The 25,870-nt window shown below is 37.9% G+C and overlaps 1 protein-coding gene across 1 annotated transcript in view; it reads left to right on the forward strand.

Annotated features, from left to right (window-relative positions):
- The window catches only part of LOC137065185 (transient receptor potential cation channel subfamily M member 1), a 46,335-nt gene that overhangs the window by 13,830 nt on the left and 6,635 nt on the right, over positions 1 to 25,870 (forward strand). Inside the window, exons 2-18 of the mRNA XM_067436771.1 lie at positions 8,615 to 8,839; positions 16,189 to 16,265; positions 16,714 to 16,915; positions 17,353 to 17,566; positions 17,908 to 18,032; positions 18,176 to 18,347; positions 18,918 to 19,092; positions 19,524 to 19,647; positions 21,313 to 21,385; positions 21,474 to 21,574; positions 21,660 to 21,833; positions 22,474 to 22,608; positions 22,818 to 22,868; positions 22,965 to 23,105; positions 23,190 to 23,219; positions 23,313 to 23,605; positions 23,803 to 24,031. Of these exons, the coding sequence (XP_067292872.1) occupies positions 8,762 to 8,839; positions 16,189 to 16,265; positions 16,714 to 16,915; positions 17,353 to 17,566; positions 17,908 to 18,032; positions 18,176 to 18,347; positions 18,918 to 19,092; positions 19,524 to 19,647; positions 21,313 to 21,385; positions 21,474 to 21,574; positions 21,660 to 21,833; positions 22,474 to 22,608; positions 22,818 to 22,868; positions 22,965 to 23,105; positions 23,190 to 23,219; positions 23,313 to 23,605; positions 23,803 to 24,031 (2,394 nt within the window). The 5' untranslated portion in view covers positions 8,615 to 8,761. The remainder of the gene's footprint in view (positions 1 to 8,614; positions 8,840 to 16,188; positions 16,266 to 16,713; positions 16,916 to 17,352; positions 17,567 to 17,907; positions 18,033 to 18,175; positions 18,348 to 18,917; positions 19,093 to 19,523; positions 19,648 to 21,312; positions 21,386 to 21,473; positions 21,575 to 21,659; positions 21,834 to 22,473; positions 22,609 to 22,817; positions 22,869 to 22,964; positions 23,106 to 23,189; positions 23,220 to 23,312; positions 23,606 to 23,802; positions 24,032 to 25,870) is intronic.

A 25,870-nucleotide genomic window follows, 5' to 3' on the forward strand; every position in this document is an offset into this window, starting at 1 on the left:
ACAACATGAAAACTGTGGTAAATCCTGATTCTTTCCACATGCGTCTAAACCTTTAAAAACAGTACTGATGCACTGCGCTAATGTCTTATGCTTAATCTTTCCTGTTTCGTAACTAAATGGCTAAAGTATTTCTGAGAGTTATTACACAAGGGTACATTTCTGGCTAGTTAGCATGCAGTGCTAATCTGCTAGCAGATTAGCTTTAAACAGGCAATCTTCCTTACATTTATTTATTTTTCTAACAATATAGCAAGTATTTCACTATATTAGTAGATTGGTACCTATATTAGTACCCATTTCATGTTAAAGGTCTCTTAAAAGCTTAAAAAAGAACTTATATCTTTTTCCTCACAGCTGAGTGTCGCTAGTGAATGGTTGGGCTGTGAACCAGTCAAGCACCTTCCATTGAAATGCTAACAGGAAGCTCTCTCCAGGTTTTATTAACCTCCTTGACTTCACATGCTATGTTGGGCTTGTTTGTATTTTTTGTCTTCTTTTTATTCAGTTTGACAGCTGATACAACACTTGCTATGTGCTTTTGTTGTATGGGAAAGTGTAATATGAACATACTCCTTGTTCATCTTTTCTGCTCCACATGAATAAAAGAGTCTAGGTAGATATAGAGCCAACAGTGCCTCCTACTTTTTCAGCTGCATTAGTATTTTTCCCTCCATTCATTTCTCCCAGGGATAAAAAAAAAAAAAAAATTGTTAAAGTGTTATAAGCCCCAAAAAATGATTATGGATCGGACAAAAATACAAGACTGTAAACTTAACGGCTTTAGTGAGGGAAAAAAACTGCAATCCCATGAAGCATTGCTAACAGCAATTAACATTAAAAATGATGGAGAAATAAAACTACGCTTTTAAAAATGTTTATTATGTATATAAACATTTAATGTACTGCAATATATTTGTGTATAATATTACAATATTTTGAGATGTAGGGAAACCAACTCGATTACGTCATTCGCAGTGATTCATGGGAGTAGGCAGGGCTACAGAGATCATTTGGCGTGCTTTGCTTTAAGTTTTCTGTACAGCATCATGGGTAATGTATGTTTTCACCACAAATTATGTAAATACATAATTCAGGCATAAAACTCTAACCGATGCGCTGATTGGTTCGCCCAACACCATGGCATCAGCCTATCAGAAATACTTCCTAACTCGTGTAACCGTACATCCGGAACCCTAGCCTGTGATAGCTCTTTTTCGAGATTATGAAAACTTCTGTCCCTTCTCCTCCCCAGCACCACCTTTAGAGATCTGCTACGTGGGTTCTATCATTTTCTTACAGCAGCCTGTATTTTTATTTTGACTGAGCTCGGGCACATTTCCCCAAAGCATCGTTAGCCCACTTTGGTCACAAGTTCCTTCATTATCAGCATAGTTCAAAGAGTCTGTGTTCCTCAAAATGATAATTCCAACAAACATTCGCAAACAGCATCGCAAAGTTGTGTAACAACAGTTCTCGGCCTGTGCTTAGAAGCATAGTCTCTGGTTTGCATGACATCTGGATTTAATAAATGCAAATTTTGAGCAAAATTAGCAAGCTGACAGTACTATCTTTTATTGAGAATATATCCAAATTTAATTTACGCCTTTTAGTTTGTCAAGAGATTTAAAGCACCGCTTTTGAAGAGTGTGTACGTGCTCTAGGATGAACGAGCCTATGATTGAATCTGAAAGTAAAGCAAAATAACTAAGAAAAATGTCCTCAGATGCCATGCCATGTCAAAAATGTCATTAATTCTGTGTGACATCATTAACCAACGTGGATGAATGATAATTTTGCAACAAAATACAGTTTTGGGAAACGACAACCAATTACGTCGCTCTTGTATTTGTGCAAGAGTAGCAATGGAGTAGCGGATATTGTCCGCCAAAATCAAGCTTATGTATATTCCATGGCCTATGCCAATAAATGCTAGGCAAATAATCCACTACGGGAGTTGTCATGACTGAAATGCATTTAATAAATGTGAAATATGGCATAGAGTATATTTAATGTAATTACTTAAAGGGTTAGTTCACCCAAAAACTAAAATTGAGTCATTAATTACTTACCCTAATGTCGTTCGATACCCGTAAGTCCTCCGTTCATCTTCGGAACACAAATGAAGATATTTTTGTTGAAATCCGATGGCTCAGAAAGGCCTTCACACCAATGTAATTTCCTCTCTCAAGACCCATAAAGGCGCGTTACAAAGCCCATCTCACTTCAGTGGCTCAACAATAATTTTATGAAACGACGAGAACAGTTTTTGTGCGCCAAAAAACGAAATAACGACTTATATAGTGATGTCCGATTTCAAAACAAAGTTTCGAACGTTATGAATCAGCGTATCCATCCATGATTTGGACCGTGTGTCAAACGGCTGGAATCACGTGACATTGGCGGTCCGAATCATGAATCGATAAACTGATTCATAATGCTTGAAACTTTGTTTTCGACATGAGGCTGAGTAATTATTGATAGAATTTAAATTTTTGGGTGAACTAACCCTTTAAATAAAATCTTTTAATTCCAGGTCTCAAGAAAGCCAACTAGAGGCCACTGGCCTCGATTTTAACACATGTGAGTGACGTTTACCTGAAGGTGAGTGTGATTAGGAGAGGCACGTGCCTGCGATGGTCTCACACTCAAAGTATGCAGCGATGTAGTAATCAGCGGGTGCGTCCCTCACTACATGCGATACTGGGACTTGTTATGACTGCTTAAAGACCAATTGTGTACTTAAGTTCACACAAAGAGTATGTGTGACAGAAAAGAAATACAAACAAAGTGAAATGTAGAAGATGAGTGATTCTGAAGTTCATAACAGTATCTCCAGTGTCTGTTTTTACCATATCCAGTACGTTCTTCTGTACTTCATACAAGATTGACTAGTTGAACTAGAGCCACAGGTTCAAATCCTCCTGTCTATAGAAGCTCTGCTTGGAGAAACTGACATGCCTTGGCATGCCCTGATATCAGCTCTGTGTGAAGTTTTACTTTCTCTCCAGCCTGTGTTGCCTTTTTGCAGGATTACATGAATTTTGAAAAACCCGAACTTCCATCTCTTGTACCTACTCTGAGATTATTCCCTCAGAACATGAGAGTCTGTGGTGTACGTGATCCACCATTGGTGTCTATCAAATTACCACCTTCCCGCCCGTCGTCGAAACACGCGTGCAAGAGCGGAAACGTGCCCTTTTTGCCTGCTGGGGCTGTTGTCTGTGGTCATAGTAACCAGGTGGGGCTGTCAGCTTCCAGGTAGAACAGACACCTGCTGCATTATTCATCTCTGTAATGCGTAGCTGCATGTAAACTGACTACACAGGTGCAAATATCCCTTTACTCTGGTAATATATTGTCCGTAAAGATACTTTTACACATTTACTTTGAACCCACTTCTTTTATTCTGTGGCTTTGCTTTGTTTTTGACTTAAAGGAGGTTAAAATCTGGCCTCATAATACATTTCTAAGAAGTGTTTTCCATAGATTGCCACATATGGAACTAATTTGGTGGGCGTTTAACCTGCCGGCCAGCTGTTTACTTTTTCCTTCTTTTTGGAAACATGTCAGGGCAAAAACATTTGGAAATTAACAAGTAGAAAACAAAACAATTCATTCATGACAGCTGTTGACCATCTACAACACAACACAATGAACTTTGTGTCTGCACATGTTTGTTTAGTCGGCTTGATGGTTTCGGGTGCCTGGTCGGATTCAGATTTTCCATGCGAGATTTTGAGCGAATCTGACAGGTCCATATTCACACCTTGTATGTGACCCTCTGCAGTTTGTCATTGGAGGGGTTGTGTTGACTCGTGGACATGACCACCGGCAAGGTGCTAGAGATAACTGGTTCAGCAAAGATACCTGAAATAATTGCCTGAAAACATATGAGTCGTTTTCAAACTGTTGCTTAACATAGAGCATGTCTGTTGACAAGGGGTACGACAGGAGGAGATGTTTGAGCAGGAAGCAAATTAGTATTGTCAGTAGCACGGACTGTTGACCTAAAACTTGTCTCTTATGCAAATCAGCCAGACAAAGAGACCAGGAAGTGCACGTTCATGCCAGCACCTTCTAGTTAGAGAATAAGTGAGACATGAGAAACAGTGCTGTGTGAGCGCCATCTAGTGGTACGAAAAATGTTACAACCCCAACATAATGGATTCAGAGACTTCAGAGTTGGGTGTAACTAGTTACTAAGTAATTCACTCTAAAAAATGCTGGGTTAAAAACAACCCAAGTTGGGTTGAAAATGGACAAACCCAGAAATTGGTTTGTTTGAACCCAGTGAATGGACCATTCAAACAACCCAATTTCTGGGTTTGTCCATTTCCATCTTTGGTTGTTTTTAACCCAGCATTTTTTAGAGTGTGTAATTTTATTACTTTTCCCTTGACAAAGTAAAGTAAGGGATTACTCTTAGTTTTTGTGTAATGTAATTACAGTTACTTCACATGTCTTTGAACTAAATACGGTGTATAAACTGTGGAACAATTATACATAATACAATAGTGGAATATCAAAACTTTAAAATGCATGTTTTTATCTATCCTTTTCACCTGCAAAACTGGTCAGTTAATAAGAATAATTGATGTAGTTTTATATTTTGTATTTGAATGAATTAAAAGAGCCGTTTCATGTCTATCCTTGAATCGCTTTACTAGTCAATGTTCACTGTAAAAAAATATTGTTGGTTTTTGTTGGTTTAACTTAAAAAAGTAAGTAACCTGGTTGCCTTAAAATTTTGAGTTTATTGAAATTAAATATTTGAGTTGATACAATGAAGTACATTTGTTTTATAAATAGAAACTCAAAATATTATTGTATCTGAACCACATAAAAAATTTGATAAATCATGAAAATAGCACTATTTGGCATGCTTCACTGCGTCATCAGAAATAAAACACACAAAAATACCCAATATGCTTACAAAATCTTTTAATAATATTTTAATAAAGATTGTCGAATCGCAAAAAATGTTCATTGTATTAACTCAAAAATTTTATTTCAATGAACGCAAAATTTTAAGGCAACCAGGTAACTTTTTTTCTCAATATTTTTTTACAGTGTGGGATTAAGAAAGTAATTAGTAATAAGTAAGTAAATACTTTTTGGAGAGAGTAATTTGTACAGTAATCTAATTACACTATTGAAAATGTAATTAGTAACTAGTAATTCAATACTTTTTTTAGAGTAACTTACCCAACACAATGACCTAAATAATAAAAATCTATCCATCCATCATTACACTGTTACAGTCTCCATCCGTCTGTCTGTTTGGGATGGCTGTTTCTAAAATAAGGCAGCTTTATACATTCCCTTTATATAAAACAACTTGTCTTTCTGGTTGTGAAACTGGAATTGGACGTCACTTGATATGATCCCCACCAGCACAGCTGAAATAATGCTCATGTTTCTTAATCCTGCATTGTCAATTAAGGTCCGATAAGCTCTATGGTCGGTGTTAGTGTATATAAATCCAGATTAAGATGATGGATTCGGGTTCAGCACATTCCTGAGAGGGGAGATCATGTTATATATCTCCACATATTAAATCTAATAAATAAAAGCATTCTACTATTTATTTGTTCAGAACAGGTCAAAGGAAACTGACATTTTATAGTGACACAATGTGCAGGGTAAACTTGTGGCTTCAGGGGCCAATATGCTTTTTCTTTTATTACATTTGTTTATACTTGAATATAGTGATATAGTTTATAATAAAAGGCTATTTATTTTGGTTTTAGCTACTACATGCTGTACATGGGATGCTGCAGTGTTTTGTGGAAAGCTCCGGTGAACACAACAGGCTCATGAGTTGTAGGGAATTAGAATGTGAGCCTGAGCCATCTGCGTCCATAAAGCTCATTTGTGTCTGCTTACAAGGGGAAATTATGCATTATCTGTTCTTAAAGCAAAGGAAACACGTTGAGTATAGTTTCATGGAGGGAAGGCACTCTAATTTGAGGAGAACCTTCATTGTTAAGACAATATAATCTGCTGTGAAGTTCACAGAATTCAGCACAGGTAAGATCCCAGTGTGTATGTACGCTAGACTCTGTATGCTCTAGAACTTGCTGTGAGTTTATTGTAGGCCTGCATCAAAGATTCAATTTGCAGATGTACTCATCTGTGGCATTTAATCAAAAGTGTTGGAGGAATTATAGATATTTTAATTTTAGCCTGTAAACATATCAGTGTTTGTCCTGGCTTGTTTTAAATCCCCTTGTGCATGAAGCCATTTCTTGGATTGATTTTTATTAATTATGATATTGTCATTTTAGAAAGCACAAAGCCTCACAAATAATACAAAATCAAGCTATCAATAAATCGCTTGACTCTTATGTAACATTAGAAAGTTCATTTCTAACAAGCTGCGGCTCCAAATCTGACCGTTATACATGACATAAGTCTGTCTTTTTGTGCTTTGATAGAGACAGACAGACACACACATTAACGTTCACTTTAATCTATTCACATCAGCTGTGTTGTTCTTCTATATTTTACATGGATTTCTTTACTTTTCTACTGCGTGTCAGTTTGTTCACCTTATTTTATTGACATCTTCAGCCAATCATGAGCTTTTCAGTTAAAATATATCAAATAAAATATAAAATTAATGAATACACTCAGAAAGTTTAATGCAGTGTTGTCAAAAAATATTGTTTTTTTTGACACGGAAATATCCAAAACGCTTCCAATTCTCATTTTCTGCAGAATAGATACACAATACCAGCTGCTCTTTCTTGCTTTCTCATCTCTCCGACAGCGAGTCGACACACAAACCGCCTCCTCTCACTCACTTGTTTTATTTCCTCTGGATGAATATTGCTGACTGTACAGGGCTTGAATTTTACATGAAATACGTGTGGGTTTGCATGTATTTCACGTAATTTTTTACTTAAAATTTTGCTGCTAATTGCTCCTAAATAGTCTTGGCGAGTATTCACATAAACACAGTCAGTTATGTTTTTAAGTGAAAAAAAAATAAAAAATCAGAACAGCAAAACAAGAAAAAGCTAGCCTAGAAATCTAGACGCACCCTAGTGGCAGCATATCTAATCTGCCGCGAGTGTCGTCTAGCAACTCTCAATACACTTTACAGAGCTGTAAACGGCAAATTCTGGACGGGCCAATCACATCGTGTATAGGGTCGGTGGGCGGGGCTTAACATAATGAAGGCCGAGTTGCGCTTGTGTGCTACTAGTAAACACAGAATCTGGCGAACGGCGGTCTTTCGAATCAGCTTTGACCGCGACTCTGGAAGACTTGGAGTTAAGCTTTTCTCTGAGAAAAGAACAAAGAACGGCACTGGTCATTCTTAAGAAAGGAGGATGTGGGATATTGGAGTTTTGCTGACCGGATACAGCGAATGTTTAATCTATCAACGAGCTCTGCTTCACCTTCTTTGCTCTGTCTGGTTGTAGCGCTATCCAATGACGTGCACGCCTTGCAGAGGGAGTTTAAAAGACAACCGTTTATCCCGCCCCTCGGATTGAGCTGTCAATGGTGAGTTTCCAGACAAAACATCTTGATGTGGGTCTGGCTTATCAGGCTAAGAAAAAGCATGTGTAACAATATAAAGGATCCATGCGTCAGGTCTTAAAGTGACAGCAGTCTAATATACGTGCTGCCAAGTTATGACATAATATCTTTCAATAAAATATCTGTCAAGATTATAGCCATTGAAAATGCTGAGTGGCTAGTAACTTTGGAAAACTAGGCTGCCACAGTTGTTGGTGAGCAGACAAGTGTGTGTGTGTGTGCGTGTGTGTGCGTGTGTGTGTGTGTGTGTGTGTGTGTGTGTGTGTGTGTGTGTGTGTGTGTGTGTGTGTGTGTGTGTGTGTGTGTGTGTCTAACAATACAGGTTATTGTTTATTGTATATAAAGTATGTGTAGCCTGGACACTGATTAGGTTTTTTACCCATAATCCACATACAATTCCAACAATAAGCACAAGGGGGCAGTGGTCTATTTTACTTTTTCAAATGTTCGCACGGCACCAAAAGGTTCCTCTCAATGTAATTTATTTGAAAGGTTTTGAAGGTGCACATCTGTTTCAGGTTTCATTTGATTGACTCTTTTATTTCTGTGTGCATGCATTAAGAACCAATTCAATTAATATTTGTTTATTTGAAATAACCACTCGGTTGTAGAGTGCTCAACCCTGTGCATTTGACTATTATGATGGTTCGCTTAACTTTAACTAAAATAATAGCAGGACAGTTGTAATAAGATCATCATGATCTAAACAGGTAAATATTATTTTACGGTTTGCAAAACTGTCCATCCTCAAAGACTTTCTCTTCAAACTCTACCACAGTCATTCTGACACATCACCGGTCGTATACCTGTTTTCTTCTTGCAGTCCAGGAGACACATCCTCACAAAGTTTGCATGTCTTCAAAGCCTTTTTGGGCCACAGTGTCCCAAAGTAGATTTACCTTCAATAACAATTTATTAAATCTCTCCCCCATTAAAGTCGCAAGCTCCCAAGAGCTGGCTGCATTAATCCTGATTACAGGCTGTCAAGCGGAGGAAACGGGGTCTATGTGTCAAGCGTGTCATCGAGAGATGTTTTATCCTCATCTGCATCTTTCTGTCTTGTCAGTTAAGGGCGGGAGAACCCAAAGAGTGGACATCAGGAGATGAGCTTTTACGCTGCTAGTGCTGGGACCGCTTTAGAGACCGAGCAAAAGAGGATCTTAGGGGGTCTGACACGGTCATGAGTCTTTAAGGTGCATCGTGAACCGGACACATGGAGCGGGGCGGCAGGAGAGCCAGTGGCTCCATCACACGGGCCTCCATTAAACGCACACCATCAGGATCGCAGAAGGTAAGAGTGTCCACAACTCCACCACACTTTTTTCCATTTATGAGTGAATTCAGCAGCATGTGACATGACTGAACCAGGTATTCACAGCAGGGATACTACAATAACTAAAAACACTAAAACTTAACTATTTGGACACAATTACTAAAACTTGAAACAGAACATATAAAAATAAAATATAATCACTATAATAGTAACAATGATACTAAAACAACACAGGTTTATATCTCACTTGAAGGGTTTAGTCTTCATCCAATCAGCTTGTCAGAATTGGGCAGAGGGAAGACCAGTCCAGTCAGCTTGGGCTACATATTTTTGCAATTCTTTTCTTAATCTGTCATATTGCGCTCATATTTGACTTAGATGATGTATAGAATCATTCTGCTTGCTATTTTTTCTCAACATTTCTATTTCTTTCTAGTGAAGCTGGGTAAACTATTAGTTTGCTCAGTTTGTACAGCAGTGTAGATCAAAGCCTTCATACGTCAATAATGGTGTTCTGCAGGGCTCAGTCTTGGGTCCTCTTTTATTTTTTATCTTTTATTCTTTGGTAATATTTTTAGGAAATGTGGTAATCCATTCCACTGCTATGCCGATGACTCCAAACCTATCTACTTTTCCTTCATATATCCTCTCAAGTTGTTTAGCTGAGATTGATGAGTGAGTTACATTAAATCCTTTTAAACTTCCTTTTAAACTTAACAGCAGTATTTTTTCTTCTTGTTGTTTGTTCAAAAACTAATCTGGCCAATCTAAATGTTTCAGTAGTTTTTCAGTATGTGTTTGGGTGTGATCTTTGTAATTCGAAGCACATTAAAGACAAAGACAGTGTCATTCCCTCTGCATATTTCCACATACGTAATATAAATAAACTTCATCATTATGGCCCACTTCTAATATTGTTTACTGTAACACTCTTTTTTATGGTCTGTCTTCAAAGCTTCTCTACAAACTCTAGTTAGTACAGAATTCAGCTGCTCAAAAAAAATTTCAGAACTCCTCTACCCGGACCCATTACTCCCATATAACAATAATTGCATTGACTCCCGGTTAAATATAGTATTCATGTATAAACTTCTTTCCTTCTTACAAGGCACTCAACTTCTAGGCTCCCAAGCATTTAGACATGCAGCTCCTTATTTATAGAGCTTGCTGCCACAGGATGTCTGAAACAGTGAAAGTCCTCTTGTTTTTAAATCTTCCCTTGAGTCAGGCTTTTGTGTGATTGCTTTATGTTTGTATCCAGGCTGTAATAATGATTATTTGTTGCTTAATGTTTTATTGTGTTTGTAAGTTGTCCTTAAGTGTCATATAAGGCACCTATAAATAAAATGTACTATTATATTATATTATATTATATTATATTATATTATATTATATTATATTATATTATATTATATTTTATTATATTATATTGTACTATATTGATGTTGACTATATTGATTAATATAATATAAAATGTATTATTATTATTATTAAATAGAAGAAAATTATTTTTACTGTTATGTTGTGTTACATATTCTGCAAAATTGAAAGCCTCATGCGCTAACAAAAACAGTTAAAAAGTTTATATTTTTAATAACATAATATAATATGGGTATGAGTAACACTTTACAATAAGGTTTCATCTGTTAACATTTGTTAATGTATTAACTAACCATGAGAAATACATTTGTTACTGCTTTTGTTCATCTTTGTTAACGTTAGTTAATAGAAATACAGCTGTTCATAGTTTGTTCATGTTAGTTCACTGTGCATTAACTAATGTTAACAAATAAAACTTTTTATTTTCATAATGTATAAGTAAATGTTGAAATTAACATTATCAAAGATGAATAAATTATGTAGAAGTGCAGTTTATTATTAGTTCATGTTAACTAATGTAACTAACTTATCGTAAATTGTTAATATTATATAAATTAATATAATACTTTCAAATTAGTGTTTCTGATGTAAACTCATTTCTTATTATTGCATTATTATATTTATGTATTTATCCTCTTGTTCAGGACAATGGCCAACTACTGTTGTATTTATTGTGCTATATAAATAAAATTTTGATTGATTGATTTTTTTGAATACTTACATTTAATTTAAAATACTTTAAAAATGATTTCCCTCACTGATTATCTCTACCGTTACACCCCTAACCACAGCTGCTCCTATGAAGCTAAAAAGCAAATTTAACTTGTTGCAATGTTGCGAAACATGAAGTTAGAGATACATTATATAAAACAGATTTGCATTTTTTCAATCTCTTACTAATCCAAATCCTAATCTTAACGATCGCAAGAGAAACCAAAAGGGCACCCATAAGCCAGCACAAGCAACGCAACTTTCTCCAGCAGCACCAGAATGAGCGACACCTCTGTGGTTTGATGCTCCTCTTCTGCCTCTAATCCCCCATCATTCCCAGTATGAGCACCAAGATTAAGCACTTTAACTCCCTTCTTTTAAATGTCCAATTTCATGTGATTAAGACCGAAAATATATCCATCAGAAGGAACCGAATATATCTTTGCAACTTTGCATATATACTCTTGTGCCAATGCTGAGTGGCACATTTTGGACTCATACATTAAAGAGTTGCCAAAGTCAAATCTACTTTTTCAGTAGAGGGTAAAGAAGTCAGAATGTATAAATCAAATTTCTGTGAAAGTCTGCGAAGTTTACAAATGTGTGATTTTAATAAGTAAATGTAATACTTTGATTATTGTCTAGCAGTACAGTAAAAATATTTGTCACAAAGAAAGGTAGCTTTAAAATAATTGGCAAAATATTACAGCACATGCAAATAGACTCATGCAGACACAGTTTGTAGGGGTGTGTGTGCGGTCTAAGGATATGGTTGTTATTTAAACACTTCCTTTGACATTTGCATGCATCCTCCAAAATCACACAACCCTTTCTCTTTTCGGTCTCTGCCCCTTCCCCCTCTCAGAAAGACAGAGAAATCACTCTCACACAAACATAGTTGTCTAAAAAATGTGTCTCATGACTAAGAAATCTCAAGGCTAATCAGTGACATGTTGGTCTCATGTGATGATGGCTAACTGGATTTTCAAACCCACGGAGACAATGAGTCTTTTAAGAGGCAGAGTAAGAGGGGAAAAGTACTGTTTTATAAAGGTTAAGAATTTTAAACTTTTCTAGCAAACTTTTCTTTTCTAGCCCATAGACCTATTGTCCCCAAACCTAGTATAACCCCTATAATACTGTATTGGCCACTGCAAAAACAAAAAAAAAAAAAAAAAAAAACAATGCTTTTCTTACCTAGTATTTTTGTCTTGTTTCCAGTTCAAATATCTAAAAATTCTTACATTATTTACTAGACAAGCAAAAGTTATTGTCTGGTTTTGGGGGCAAATAACTCAAAATTGGTAGATTATTTTGCTTAATTGTCAGCAAAAACTCACTCAATTTGGAGTTATTTTCCCCCAAAACCAGACAATAACTTTTACTTGTCTAGTAAATGCTTCTTAATGTAAGAATGTTTAGATATTTAGACTGGAAACAAGACAAAAATACTAAGTAAGAAAAGCATTTTTTGCAGCGCAAGAGTTTACGGCCAGCAAAAAAGCAGATCTTTTCAGCTTAAGAACTTAACTTGACGTAAAAAGTTCTTTTAAAAGTAAAATCTCAATCTCAATTTATTTATAAAGCACAATAAAACAACAGTAGTTAACCAATGTGCTGAACAATAGCAATTAAAAAGTGCCAGTATGTACAACAGTATGAAGTAAAACACAACGTGAACACTTAGAAAAGCTTAGAGAAGTCTCATTTGACTAGTTTGTCTTACAGTCATTGAGATTTAAGACATTTAGGGACATCCAAGCTTTAATATCTGACCTCTGAATGGTTAAGCACCAAACCTTGATTGACATTTTGCGTAAAAGGCACATGGATTTTAGTGTTGTCAGCATAACAATGAAACGATACTGTTTATTAAAATCGAACACAGAGGGTGCATAAATGAAACAAAATGGGGCCATGGATAGATCTCTGGGGAACCCCACAGGTCAAGATTGATTTTAAGGATGAACACCCATCCACACAGACTGATAAAGTTCTGGTATTCAAAAAGGATTTGAACCAATTTAGGGGACAACCTTTAATACGCACACAGTGTTCAAATACATTTGTCTCTCTCTTGCTAGATGTTCGATGTTCACAAATATATAGTATAGAACGTGATCAGACAGACAGACAGACAGACAGACAGACAGACAGACAGACAGACAGACAGACAGACAGATAGATAGATAGATAGATAGATAGATAGATAGATAGATAGATAGATAGATAGATAGATAGATAGATAGATAGATAGATAGATAGATAGATAGATAGATAGATAGATAGATAGATAGATAGATAGATAGATAGATAGATAGATAGATAGATAGATTTTTTTACAAGGTTGTGAGTTGAACTGTGAGCACAAATCAAATCCCACACTGCTCATTAGTTCTAAGGAATGGGTCACCAGACTGTTGCCCTCTCATGTGATCCTCATTGTCTAGTTTTGAAGAAACTTCAATCCATGAAGTGTGTTAACAGGCTATGCGATATCAAATTTGAGAACGTATGTATTTATTTACCATGCCTTTTGCCTTTACAGTGTGAAAATGCAGACTTGTACACAAACTGTGGGAAAGCTTTGCATAAACTTTTAATCTGATTTCCCCTTTTCAGCTCTCACAAATCGTAGCTGCAATCCTATTTACAAATGCCTTTTTAGTTGAGCAACAATGTGCGAGATGTCTGACTATGTGGAAAGACTCAATAGTGTTGATTGTTGCCAGGTTTGCTATAGGCCTTGTTAATTTGAGCAAGAAAATCAGATTTTTCCTTCCAGAGAGCTTTTGTGCGTTTTCCGAGGAAAACCCAAACAAAGCTGATGAGCGCTCAGAAGATTTGAGTTTTAATTGCTGTGGATAATGAGTTTAAACAAGCCGAAATAAGTGCGTCACACTGGCTGAACTACTGCAGTGGCAAGAGGCCTTTGTCTTCAAGAGCTTTAATTACCAGCAGTCCACGTGCGTTTTGACGACAGTATCAAACAAAGAGTGGGATGGTTGAGGAAAGAACCCATTGAAAAGCACTTTAAACCAATGATCTCAGCACTTCTATTTGACCCATAAAGGGCTAAATGGACATCTTCATTTTGGGTGCAATATCCATTTTTGTAATGGTTGACAACCAGGCAACTCTGCGGAATAATATATTTTAAACCAGCCCAATGTTGTTGAGTAATCTCCCTGCATGGCCAAATTGGTTAGACTGGTCTGTTTAGAGGGCATTTTTCAAGCTGGGAGACCAAACAAAACCACCTTAGATTCATTTACTCATGTTCTTTTATCAACTAATGATAACTTCATAGTAGAGTTCCTCACTATGGATGATGGTTAATTAAAGATTTCTCCTTTTTTGTGTAAAATATTATTCCCTGAAAGATTAAAGACAGTAGAGAAGTACATCAATGCTTAGTCGTGATTGTTAGCCTGTCAGACCCCAACTCCCACCATCACCACCAACACACACACATGCACGCACACACACACACAATATGGTTGGTGAAAATAGAGATTAACAACAATTAGTGTTGGATGACCTTGCCCCCAACTGGAGTCCTGTCATGTCTTAACTAGGCCTCTTTTCAAAAGAATGCCTGCACCCAATTCTCTCAATTATGCAAATTGGGCTTGAAATCAAAGTGTTCGGAGGAGGGCGACGCTCTCAAATGAAAAGCTTTGGTGAGTTCCCATTCCTGTCCATTTCTAGACACAAACCGGACTCTCGTCAACTTGCGAAGACCGTTTGAGGTAGAAAAGCCGTCTCAAAAGGTTTTCTGAGCTTAAGGACTGTGTTTCACGCGGGTTGTGAATCTATCAAAGTAGATTTGTTGTGCTTTGCTCCAGCGAGGGATGAAAATACCCTGTGGGCAAGGAGAGAGGGGTCATGGGACTCCCAAAAGGATTACCTTGAACTGGAGTCATGGGACGTGCCCCGAACAAAGAGCCTGCTCACATGCTCATCATATGAACAGCCCCTCATAAAGTGATGAAGTTTCATGTCCTGTGGTATTCACTGGGCGCCAGCGCTCTGGGAGAGAGCACCTCTCGTCAGCAGAGCTCCAGGAGGGACATGGATGAAGAAAGTTTCACTTTGGCATCTTCTTAACATCGACTAGAGGCTCCACAGGTAGGACCCCTGCTAGCTAACGGTGGGTGACCAGAAGGAACCCATGGATCCATGGTCTACTGATGCTACTTTGAGGATGAGATAGGAATGATCAGGACTGGGGTTACGGGTTTCACTTTTTTTTAGTTTTTTTTATACATTCTATTGACTATAAGTAACATTGTACCTGCATGTCTACTAACTCTCATTAGAGTATTAGTAGATTGGTGGGTTTAGGGTTAGAATAAGTTGACGTATACTTGCAAAGTTCTCCCTGCAACAGCAATAAAAAGCAATTTCCAAAAAAAACGAAACAATGGGATTTATTGCTTTACAGTTTTAACTGGTGGGTTTCTAACATCTAACATTTCTAACAACGTACTGTCTTTCTTATCTTGGCAACTGTTTTGTCCCAGATTTTTTTGGAGATTTGCCTCAAAGGTTTTCGTCTTAATTAGGGCTGAACCAACAACAAAAGCCCAGACAGATATTGCTTTGAACCAAAGGTTATTTTCGTCCAGCGCCGGAGCACAATCACAAAGCTGGCACAGCAAAACCTGACATAGTCTTCAAGCTAAAAATGTTGGTGGGTTTCCATGGCACTTTTTCAGAACAGAAAAAAAAAGAGATGAATAACTCTGGTCTGGAACAGGGTTTGAACTCTAATTTGCTCTGCACTTATAATTGCAAGCAAAACAGGCCACGGCCTAGACTCTCTGGATGCTCTTTCATTCAACTAATATAAAGTATCTACAAAAAAATGCATTTCATAAGTGCCCATAGTTATTCATTTTATGCATTTGCCATGTACATATTTCCTCTTCTATGTTTTCTGTATATCTAGGGCTTCTATGTACTGTACCGCTCATACTTTAGTAAGGATTATCATTGCAAAGAGGATTTACTCTATTCACTTTAGACAAACTCAAGAGACTAAAAGCAGTTCTTGTTGTAATTGATGTTACATATATAAATGAATATGAGGGCACGTCTGATGGCAAAAACGGATGGTACATTGAATATATATGTTCATTATTTTCATAATAATGGGATTTGTGAAACTTTAAAATGTGTATACAACTTCACTTTTTACATTTTTTTTTTTACTATTTACTGCCTTTTCTGCTTCTGCTGGTCTGATGATCTTTTTTTCTTCTGTTTCTTAGGTCCAGAAAGCTTGGATTGAGAAAACCTTTCACAAAAGAGAATGCATCCATATATTTCCAGCCAAGGATCCAACCCGGTGAGCTTTTCTATTTAGAACAATTTCGACACGCAACTACATATAATGACACCATTGTGCGAGACAAATTACCTCGATGACTCATTCTGTTTTGAGGCTTTGTAGACTCTTATGTAATGAGGGGTGATGTGTGACATCATAAGCCCTTTTACAGATCACTGTGTGGGCACAGGGCTGGATATGAAGGGGCTGGCGTAGTCCAGTCCACCACACTTCCTGTAGATGGAGAGATGCCAGAATTTGCACTGATGCGTGACCCAATTGAATTGTAACCACTGTTTAGACATAGGTGATCTATATGCATAGAAAGAATAGACAGTACCCTCCAATTAAATGATTTCAATGATGAAATGTCAGCTAACTGGCTTACGTAAGCTATATCTTGTTGCATGCTATAAGACAAACCTAAAGCATTATTTTTGCTGTGATTTTTGTCTTTTTCTTTCAGGTGTGCCTGTGGTTATCTAGTGGCGCAGCACACTGCCACTGCAGTAGGTGCCGTCACCAACAAGCCATTAGAAGAAAACCATCTTGTGCAAGTGGAACCTCCTCAAGAAAAATGGTCGGTGGTCAGACATACCCACACCGCCCCTACTGACGCATATGGCACCATTGAATTTCAAGGAGGCGGATTTGTCAACAAAGCCATGGTAACTATTCTGAACATTATTGGGTGAATTCAATACATTTTGCACCTGGTTTTTCAGTGAGTCTTATTTACTCACTACCTGTATGCACATGGCAAATCAAAATTCCCACTTGAGAGTTGAATTTAACATCAGACAAAGTCTAAATAATCAACCAAAGCTCATTTGTGGTTACATAATTGCAGGAAAAGATTCATAAGCTATGTTTCCACCGAAATTACCCAGAACAATTTGTCCCTGGAACTTTTTCCCCCCAGATCTGTTGCTGTCTGCGTTTAAAATTAAGTTTACCTGGAACTTAATTTAGACCTGAGATTGAAACACACTGAGTACCACCCCAAAGTCCCTAGTGGGAAACATCCTGTGGTGGAAACACGGCTATAGTTCGGAAATAAACCGTTACATTTGCCTTTAATCTTACAATGCAATCTTTCCTACAGTATGTTCGGGTGTCGCATGATACTAAGCCGGACAGCTTGCTGCATCTCATGGTGAAGGAATGGCAGCTGGAGTTGCCTACGCTGCTTATATCAGTTCATGGTGGCCTCCAGAACTTTGACATGCAGCCCAAACTAAAGCAAGTCTTTGGGAAAGGCCTGATCAAGGCTGCTGTGACTACTGGGGCTTGGATCTTCACTGGTGGAGTCAGCACTGGTGGGTATTAAAGGTCTACAACACGGATGGACAACTCAAGTCCTGGAGGGCCACTGTCTTGCAGAGGTTAGCTCCATCCCCAGTCAAACATACCTGAAAAATCTAACCATAATTACTAGAAAATTACATATAGGTGTGTTTAATTAGGTATAGAGACAAACTCTGCAGTGGCCATCCAGGATCAGAGTTGCCCATACCTTCCAATCCACACAGTTGAAATCACTTGTATCCAATTTTCGAATCCTTCAGTCTGGGTTTCTTAGCGGTATGTGATTTGTTTTTGTATCAGATGTGCTTAAGAAAGATTCCTTAATCTGTTTTATATTACTCTCTCAATGTAGGGGTGATCCGGCATGTTGGAGATGCTTTGAAGGACCACTCTTCTAAATCCAGATGGAAGGTCTGCGCTATAGGCATCGCTCCATGGGGAATCCTGGAGAGCAAAGAGGATCTAATTGGAAAAGATGTAAGCATGATCTATCGGTACATAATACAAAGCAGGATGGTGCTCATAAACATATGAAAAAATGTGATTATGAGGCGTCGCACTGTGTCAGGTAGAGGCTTTACTTGTCTATTGACATCTGCAATGTTCCTCTTCCTCTTCAGGTAAACAAACCATATCAGGCCATCTCCAACCCTTTGAGCAAACTTGCCGTTCTCAACAATAGCCACTCGCACTTCATACTGTCCGATAATGGCACATGTGGGAAATACGGGGCGGAGGTCAAACTACGCAGGCAGTTGGAGAAACACATTTCACTCCAGAAGATTAACACGCGTAAGTGCAGTAGCATCAGCAAAATCTTATCTGCTTTAGGTCTAATGTACCTCTGATCTCCTAAGAGGGCACATTTGAAAGCTCACTAAGGGTTTGAACGACACAAGATCTATCCTGATTATCAGTAATGGGGGTGATGGGGTCAGGGACCAATGGAGATATGCTCAGCTCCATGCCATTACAGGTTTGATCAAGGCTTTGGCGTCTGTGACCTGTGGGTTTCCCTTTGTCATCCTATGCCTGGAGCTTGTGATAAGGCAGGGACAGCAAAGGGAGGCTCAGCTGTCACCACTCACATCGTCATCAGCTGATCTGGGATCAGACCCGGGAGCTGCAAATTAAAATGATTGTCCACTCCTTTTGTTAATCAAAAAATGGAATTTTGATTTTTAATGTGCATGCATTTGGAGTAATTGAAAATAAGATTTAAAAAAACTAAACACTCAAAAGGCTCAAACATTCAGGCTAATGTTTTGTAATAGTATTATATTGATATGTGCACAATCCCTGTAATAAGAAATTCAAAACATTTAGGTAAGTGAATTGCTTTTCTGTGTGTATGCGTGCTAGGATTGGGCCAGGGTGTACCGGTGGTGTGTCTGATTGTGGAGGGGGGTCCCAATGTCATTTCCATCGTCCTGGAAAGCCTGCGTGAGGAACCGCCTGTGCCTGTAGTGGTTTGTGATGGCAGTGGTCGAGCCTCTGATATCATTTCCTTCGCTCACAAATACTCAGAGATTGAAGGGTGAGTAATAACAATCATTATTACACAGATCTCTGGAATTATTGATTCTCACTGTAAACATGTTTTTTTAGTTGGTTTAACTTAAAAAAGTAAGTAAACCGGTTGCCTTAAAGTTTATTTTGAGTTTATTGAAATTACAATTTTGAGTTGATACAATGAAGGAAATTGGTTTAATAAATAGAAACTCAAAATATTATTGTATTTGAACCACATAAAAAATGTGATAAATCATGAAAATAGCACAATTTGTCATGTTTCACTGTCATCACAAATAAAACACACACAATTACGCAATATGCTTACAAAATCATATTTGAATAAAGGTTGTCAATTCTCAAAAATGTTCATTGTATTAACTAGTACAGACCCATCATTAATAGGAACACTAGGAATCAGCCCAATCTGTTCATTATCAAAATCTGTATTTTCAGACTGGTAAATGAGGACGTAAAAGAGCAACTGCTGGTCACCATCCAGAAAACCTTTAACTACAACAAAATGCAGTCAGGGCAGATTCTGCTCATGGTCATTGAATGCATGAAGAAGAGGGAGTTGGTAAGTATCTACAAGGACGTAAGATGTAACAAATGTAAACCAACATTCATTAAGACAAACCCATTTTCTTTCTTGATGAAAAACAAAAACAAAACACTAGTCTAAGATGCTTTTAGTTGCTCTCTCAGTCTGGTCAGGTTTTCTGGTTTGGCCAAGAGAGACCAGCTTAAGACAAATTTGACCAGGCTGGGAGACCAGCTAGATCAGATTAAATATTGACTGAATATTTTTTGGATTTTTTTGTGCAAACTATCATCAATAAACATTCTCATTCATTATTCATTTTGTCATGCATCTTTATTCATGTGTCTGTCTCATTACATCTGCTCCCTAGTAGTATTAATCAGGTACATAACATTATATCACATCACATCTTTACATTTACATTTAAAGCATTAAGCAGATGCTCTTATCATTGATTTTGCTGTACAAATGAGACTATGCGATTAAAAGAGGGCAAGCATGCCATTTACAACATTATCTGCTAGAAAATAAGTGCTTTGACTCCATTAGTTAGAATAGATTTCACAATCACCAGATATTTACCTATAGACTACATTCACCTACAGGGTGACCCAGTGCACTCTGGGAGCTCGGCTAATGGTAATATTTGTGCTGCTGCAGCTTTAACTAGGGCTAAGTGATGTGTTAAGTATTTAGTAATACTGCCCCAGAACAGGAGATAATCTGTAGCTCTATACATCTGGACTAGGATCAGTGTAGTGCCACCTGTTCTTGCCTACCAGCTACGCTCATTTACCCTGTTCCTGAATATGAGCGGAGGGAGGGAGGATATATTTATATAATCCACACTGTACATCTCCTCCGCTTATTAAAGTAATATCACATCACGTTGTCTGGCATTAGATAGGCTAATGGCCTTCTACAACAGTGTTTTACATAAAATGAGATGTCAATGTACATACATACATACATAAAACCTTTGGTTTATATGGAGGCTAATGTATGTTAAAAGCCGACATGTCCACATACATAAAACCTTTGGTTTATATGGATACTAGGCACATAAATGTACATTCAACTTTTAAGCGCACTATTATATAAGGTGACTATTAATGTGTAGCTTACTCGATGCTAGTATGAAAAGAAGCATGCTAATGTTTCCCTAAGGCATTTGTGTAAACATGGTTTGCTTAAACAAAGATATTTAACATGATATTTAACATCTTGCATTCATTTTCAAAATATTTAGTGTAAGTTAAGGTGTCACAAATCCCACCACCATTGTAGCCATGAGATACTAATCTAAATGTCCATACTCCACCATAAGTCTTTCATTAGCAATGCATGCTAACATTCAGGAATGTCTTGGGATAGGGCCACTCATCCATGCCAATGTGATTACATTTAACATTAGTGTGCATGTGACTGCAGCTCCGAGGTAATTGCATTTGATACCAGACGTCTAAAACAAGGAAAGCAGTATTACTTGATTTGGGAGGGGAATTAGCTATGTAGTTATGCAGTGTGAATAAGAGATGCATTTGCTAGTTTCCTGCTACTGCTGATCAAATTAAGCCAAACATTCATCCATGAAAACAGATTTTCCATTCATTTTCACTATAGTAAATTTGAATGAGCTCAAATCGTTGTTTCAATAAATGTCAACTGTCAGTTTTGCTGCTCCATTTAACTTTTGTGTAGATAACAGTCTTTCGAATGGGTGCTGAGGGACAAGATGACATTGAAATGGCAATCCTCACTGCATTACTGAAAGGTATTGTGAGTATGCAGACCTTCTAAAAGGTCACCACAAATTTGGTTCATGGTTAAAAATGAACTCAAATGTGTTCATTGTAATTCAGGAACAAACGCATCGGCTCCAGATCAGCTGAGCTTGGCTCTGGCTTGGAATAGAGTTGACATAGCACGCAATCAAATCTTTGTGTATGGACACAACCTACCAGTGAGTGAAATAAGTGCCATTTTAAAAACATACCCAAGCAATAAGACAATATTTATTTCTTAAGTTGTAAAATGTGTTTTCATAGCCTGCGAGTGCCCTTGCTAACATCTCCACCAGCGCAGCACCATCTCAAGAAAAGCAGAAAGGAGCAACTCAACGTAACAAAGGAAAGGCCAGAGGAAAAAAGGGCAAAGGAGGCAAAGCCAAACCAGAACCACCAGAGGAAACTGACCCCAGAAAGTTAGAACTACTTAACTGGGTAAAGACCGTGTGGTCCTTCTGCACTATAATTTCCCCTAAATAATTTATATTATATTATATTATATATACTTAGAGAAATAATGGCCAACACAAAACTTGGATTGAAGGATCTGTCAGACTGATTCAATCCGGAGTTCTTGAGTGTACGGCTATATCCCAAATCGCCCCCATACCCTTAAATACGGCATTATTTGAGGGGACAACCATTTGTAGTGATGTCTATAATCATAGTGGACGTTATCAAGTGCACTCATTCGATTTCACAATGCACCACAATAATAAGTGACAATTTGCCCAAAAGAACCAGATCATTTGAGTCATTTGCGAATAAGACTTCACTGTTTATGCTGAAGGTTTAAGATTCACTAACAAGAAGTGGCTCATAAGAGTCATTTGTTATAGAATCAAATTACAACATTCATGCAGCTAACAGAAAGACATGTTTTCTTGACATTATTTTGTCATAAACTGCCTGTATTAAACACTGGTCCGTGTTAAGTGAGACATTTGAAACAGGGTTAATAGTCATCCATTTCCAAAATTCACAACTGATCTCACATTTATGAAGTTTTGTGCATTAGTAGCCTATGCTTAGCTTTTCCTCACTGTAAATTCTGGCTCACTGTCGCCCTCTTCAGGTGAACTCCCTCGAGCAGGCCATGATGGATGCTTTGGTTCTGGACAGAGTGGATTTTGTGAAGCTCCTGATAGAAAACGGTGTAAACATTCACCATTTTCTAACCATCCCTCGATTAGAGGAGTTATACAACACTGTAAGCACCGTAACCATTATCATTTTGGAGCTTATCACAAAGGAGGCACAATAAAGGATGAGAGCAATTCATTAATCCACTGGGGAAAAAGTGCAGGCCCTGCTGTCATATTTTTTAATATTGCTCATAATATTATTACTCAATCATACACAATCTCTCGGCTTGTGTGTGTGAGTATTTTGTTTTGCTTTGTTGTTGTTTTTTATCAGAAACTTGGTCCTGCCAACACTCTTCATATTGTAGTAAGAGATGTTAAAAAGGTAAAGCTATCTGATATACTTTACTTTTGCAATCTGGTTAATTGAAGTATTTTGTACATCTCAGGAGAAATAATGCTTATTCTTTTGATTTCAAAGGGGAATCTCCCACCAGATTACCAAATCACATTGATTGACATTGGACTGGTGGTGGAGTACCTGATGGGTGGAGCCTATCGCTGTAACTACACAAGGAAAAACTTCAGAGCTCTTTACAACAATCTTTATGGACTGAAGAGGGTGAGACGTAGAGATGAATCGAATTTGTAAATGTTTTAATCATGTACAAATAGTCTAAATAATTCAATGCCCCTATATTTGTAGCCTAAAGCCTTGAAGCTGCTTGGAATGGAGGTACATGTCAAATATTTGACCTTCTTTTGATTATATTCTCTGACAGATCACACAATATCTTTATTAATATAAATACCCTGCTCACCTCATTAGGATGATGAGCCCAGGTCAAAGGGCAAGAAGAAGCAAAAGAAGAAGAAAGAAGAGGAAGAGGACATTGACGTGGATGACCCCGAGGTCTGTCGCTTCCATTACCCGTTTCACGAGCTGATGGTCTGGGCAGTGCTGATGAAACGGCAGAAGATGGCTCTGTTTCTGTGGCAGAGGGGTGAGGAGGCTATGGCTAAAGCTCTGGTGGCCTGTAAGCTCCTCAAAGGAATGGCTCACGAGTCTTCTCAGAGTGAGATGGTGGACGACATATCTCAAGACCTCGATAACAACTCCAAGTGAGTTAATGCAAAGTCCCTACTACGTAGACAGCATGCAAGTACAACTGTTAAATTCTATCCTAAGTTAAATACTAAGTGTCATTTTTCCTATATTGTTTTACAGTGTTACAGTAAATCAAAATAATTGTTTTTGTTACTTAAACACTGCAAAAATATATTTCTAGACTGTAAAATTACTATTCTGGTGGTTTTAGGGAGTTTGGAACCCTGGCCTATGAGTTGCTGGATCAGTCCTACAAACATGATGAACAGCTAGCCATGAAACTGTTGACTTACGAGTTAAAGAACTGGAGTAACTCCACCTGTCTGAAGCTGGCAGTGGCTGCCAAGCACAGAGACTTCATAGCCCACACCTGTTGCCAGATGCTCCTCACTGACATGTGGATGGGCAGCCTGAGGATGGGTAAAAACCCAGGACTGAAGGTGAGGCATTTATTTTGAGACATTGAAAGATAACGTGCAGACTTCTTAATTTGGAAATGTATACTATATTGCCAAAAAGTATTGGGACACCCCTCCAAATCATTGAATTCTGGTCTTCCAATCACTTCCATGGTTACAGGTGTGTAAAATCAAGCACCTATGCAGACTGCTTCAACAAACATTTGGGAAAGAAAAGGTCGCTCTCAGGAGCTCTGTGATTCAAGCGTGGTACCATAATTTTCTGTGAAGTCCATTCTGGAAATTTCCTCACTAATACATATTGCACGGTCAACTGTAATTGGTATAATAATAAAGTGGAAGCAATTGGGAACAACAATAACTCAACCAGGAAGGGGTAGGCCTGGTAAAACGCACTGCGCAGAACTTTCTGCAGTCAGTAGCAACAGACCTCCAAACTCCATGTGGCCTTCCCTTCAGATTATCTCAACAACAATGTGTAGAGAGCTTCATGGAATGGGTTTTCCATGCCGAGCAGCTGCATCCAAGCCTATCATCATCAAGTGCAATGTAAAATTTCAGATGCAGTGGTGTAAAGCACACCGGCACTGGACTCTAGAGCAGTGGAGACGTGTTCTCTGGAGTGACAAATCACGTTTCTCTGTCTGGCAATCTGATGGACAAATCTGGATTTGGCAGTTGCCAGGAGAACGGTACTTGTCTGACTGCATTGTGCCAAGTAAAGTGTAATGTGTAAAGGGGATTATAGTGTGGGGTTGCTTTTAAGGAGTTGGGCTCGGCCACTTAGTCCCAGTGAAAGGAACTCTTAATGCTTTAGCATACCCATACATTTTGGACAATTTCATGCTCCCAACTTTGTGTTAACAGTTTTGGGGATGGCCTGCAAGGTCCACAAAGACATGGATAAGTGAGTTTGGTGTCAAGGACTTGACTGGCCTGCACAGAGTCCTGACCTCAACCTGATAGATCACCTCTGGGATGAATTAGAGCGGAGACTGCGAGCCGGGTCTTCTCCTCCACCATCAGTGCCTGACCTCACAAATGCGCTTCTAGAAGAATGGTCAAAAATTCCTAAATCTGTGGAAAGCATTCCCAAAAGATTTGAAGTTGTTATAGCTGCAAAGGGTGGGCCAACTCCATATTAAACCCTACGGATTAAGAGTGGGATATCATTAATGTTCATGTGCATACAAAGGCAGACGTCCCAAAACTTTTGGCAATATAGTGTCCATATTAATAATAATTTATTTTACTTGTAAATAAAAAGTTCTGTCATGAAACTTAAATGGTGCAAGCTAATGGTCCTTAACTCAATCTGCTACAATCACATGATTCTTTACAGATCATAGCTGATTAGTTCCTGCTGTACCAGTAGCCAATGAACTCACTGCTCAACCTTTATATGTTCAACCTTGGTCAGCTGTAATAGTTGCAGCATTCTTTCAAAAACCTTCTATTTTCCCAAGCTCCACCTGTATAGATCTGCTACGGGTAATTCATGCATGCTGTATTGTACAGCTGCTTCATGTCAGCAGTGTGTCATGTATGTATTGGCAGTAGCAAGTCTCTGTACTTGCTCTGTAGCAGCCTAGCAGATCTATACCACCAAGACCAACCATGTCAACATTGTCATATCCATTACCAAGCCAAACACTCAAGAGTTATCATGACAGAATATAATTTTCTAATACATGTAAATATCTCATATTTCATGTTTTTCTAATACAGAGAAAATGTAACAAAAAGAGAATTCACATAAAAATATAAAAGTAAACTAAATGTAAAATAAACAAAGCACCAAATAGTTTTAATTTTGATAATAAATATAATATAATATATAAGTTTTTAACAGGTAGTATG

Source organism: Pseudorasbora parva, chromosome 25 (genome assembly GCF_024679245.1).
Source record: "Pseudorasbora parva isolate DD20220531a chromosome 25, ASM2467924v1, whole genome shotgun sequence".
Taxonomy (NCBI): domain Eukaryota; kingdom Metazoa; phylum Chordata; class Actinopteri; order Cypriniformes; family Gobionidae; genus Pseudorasbora; species Pseudorasbora parva.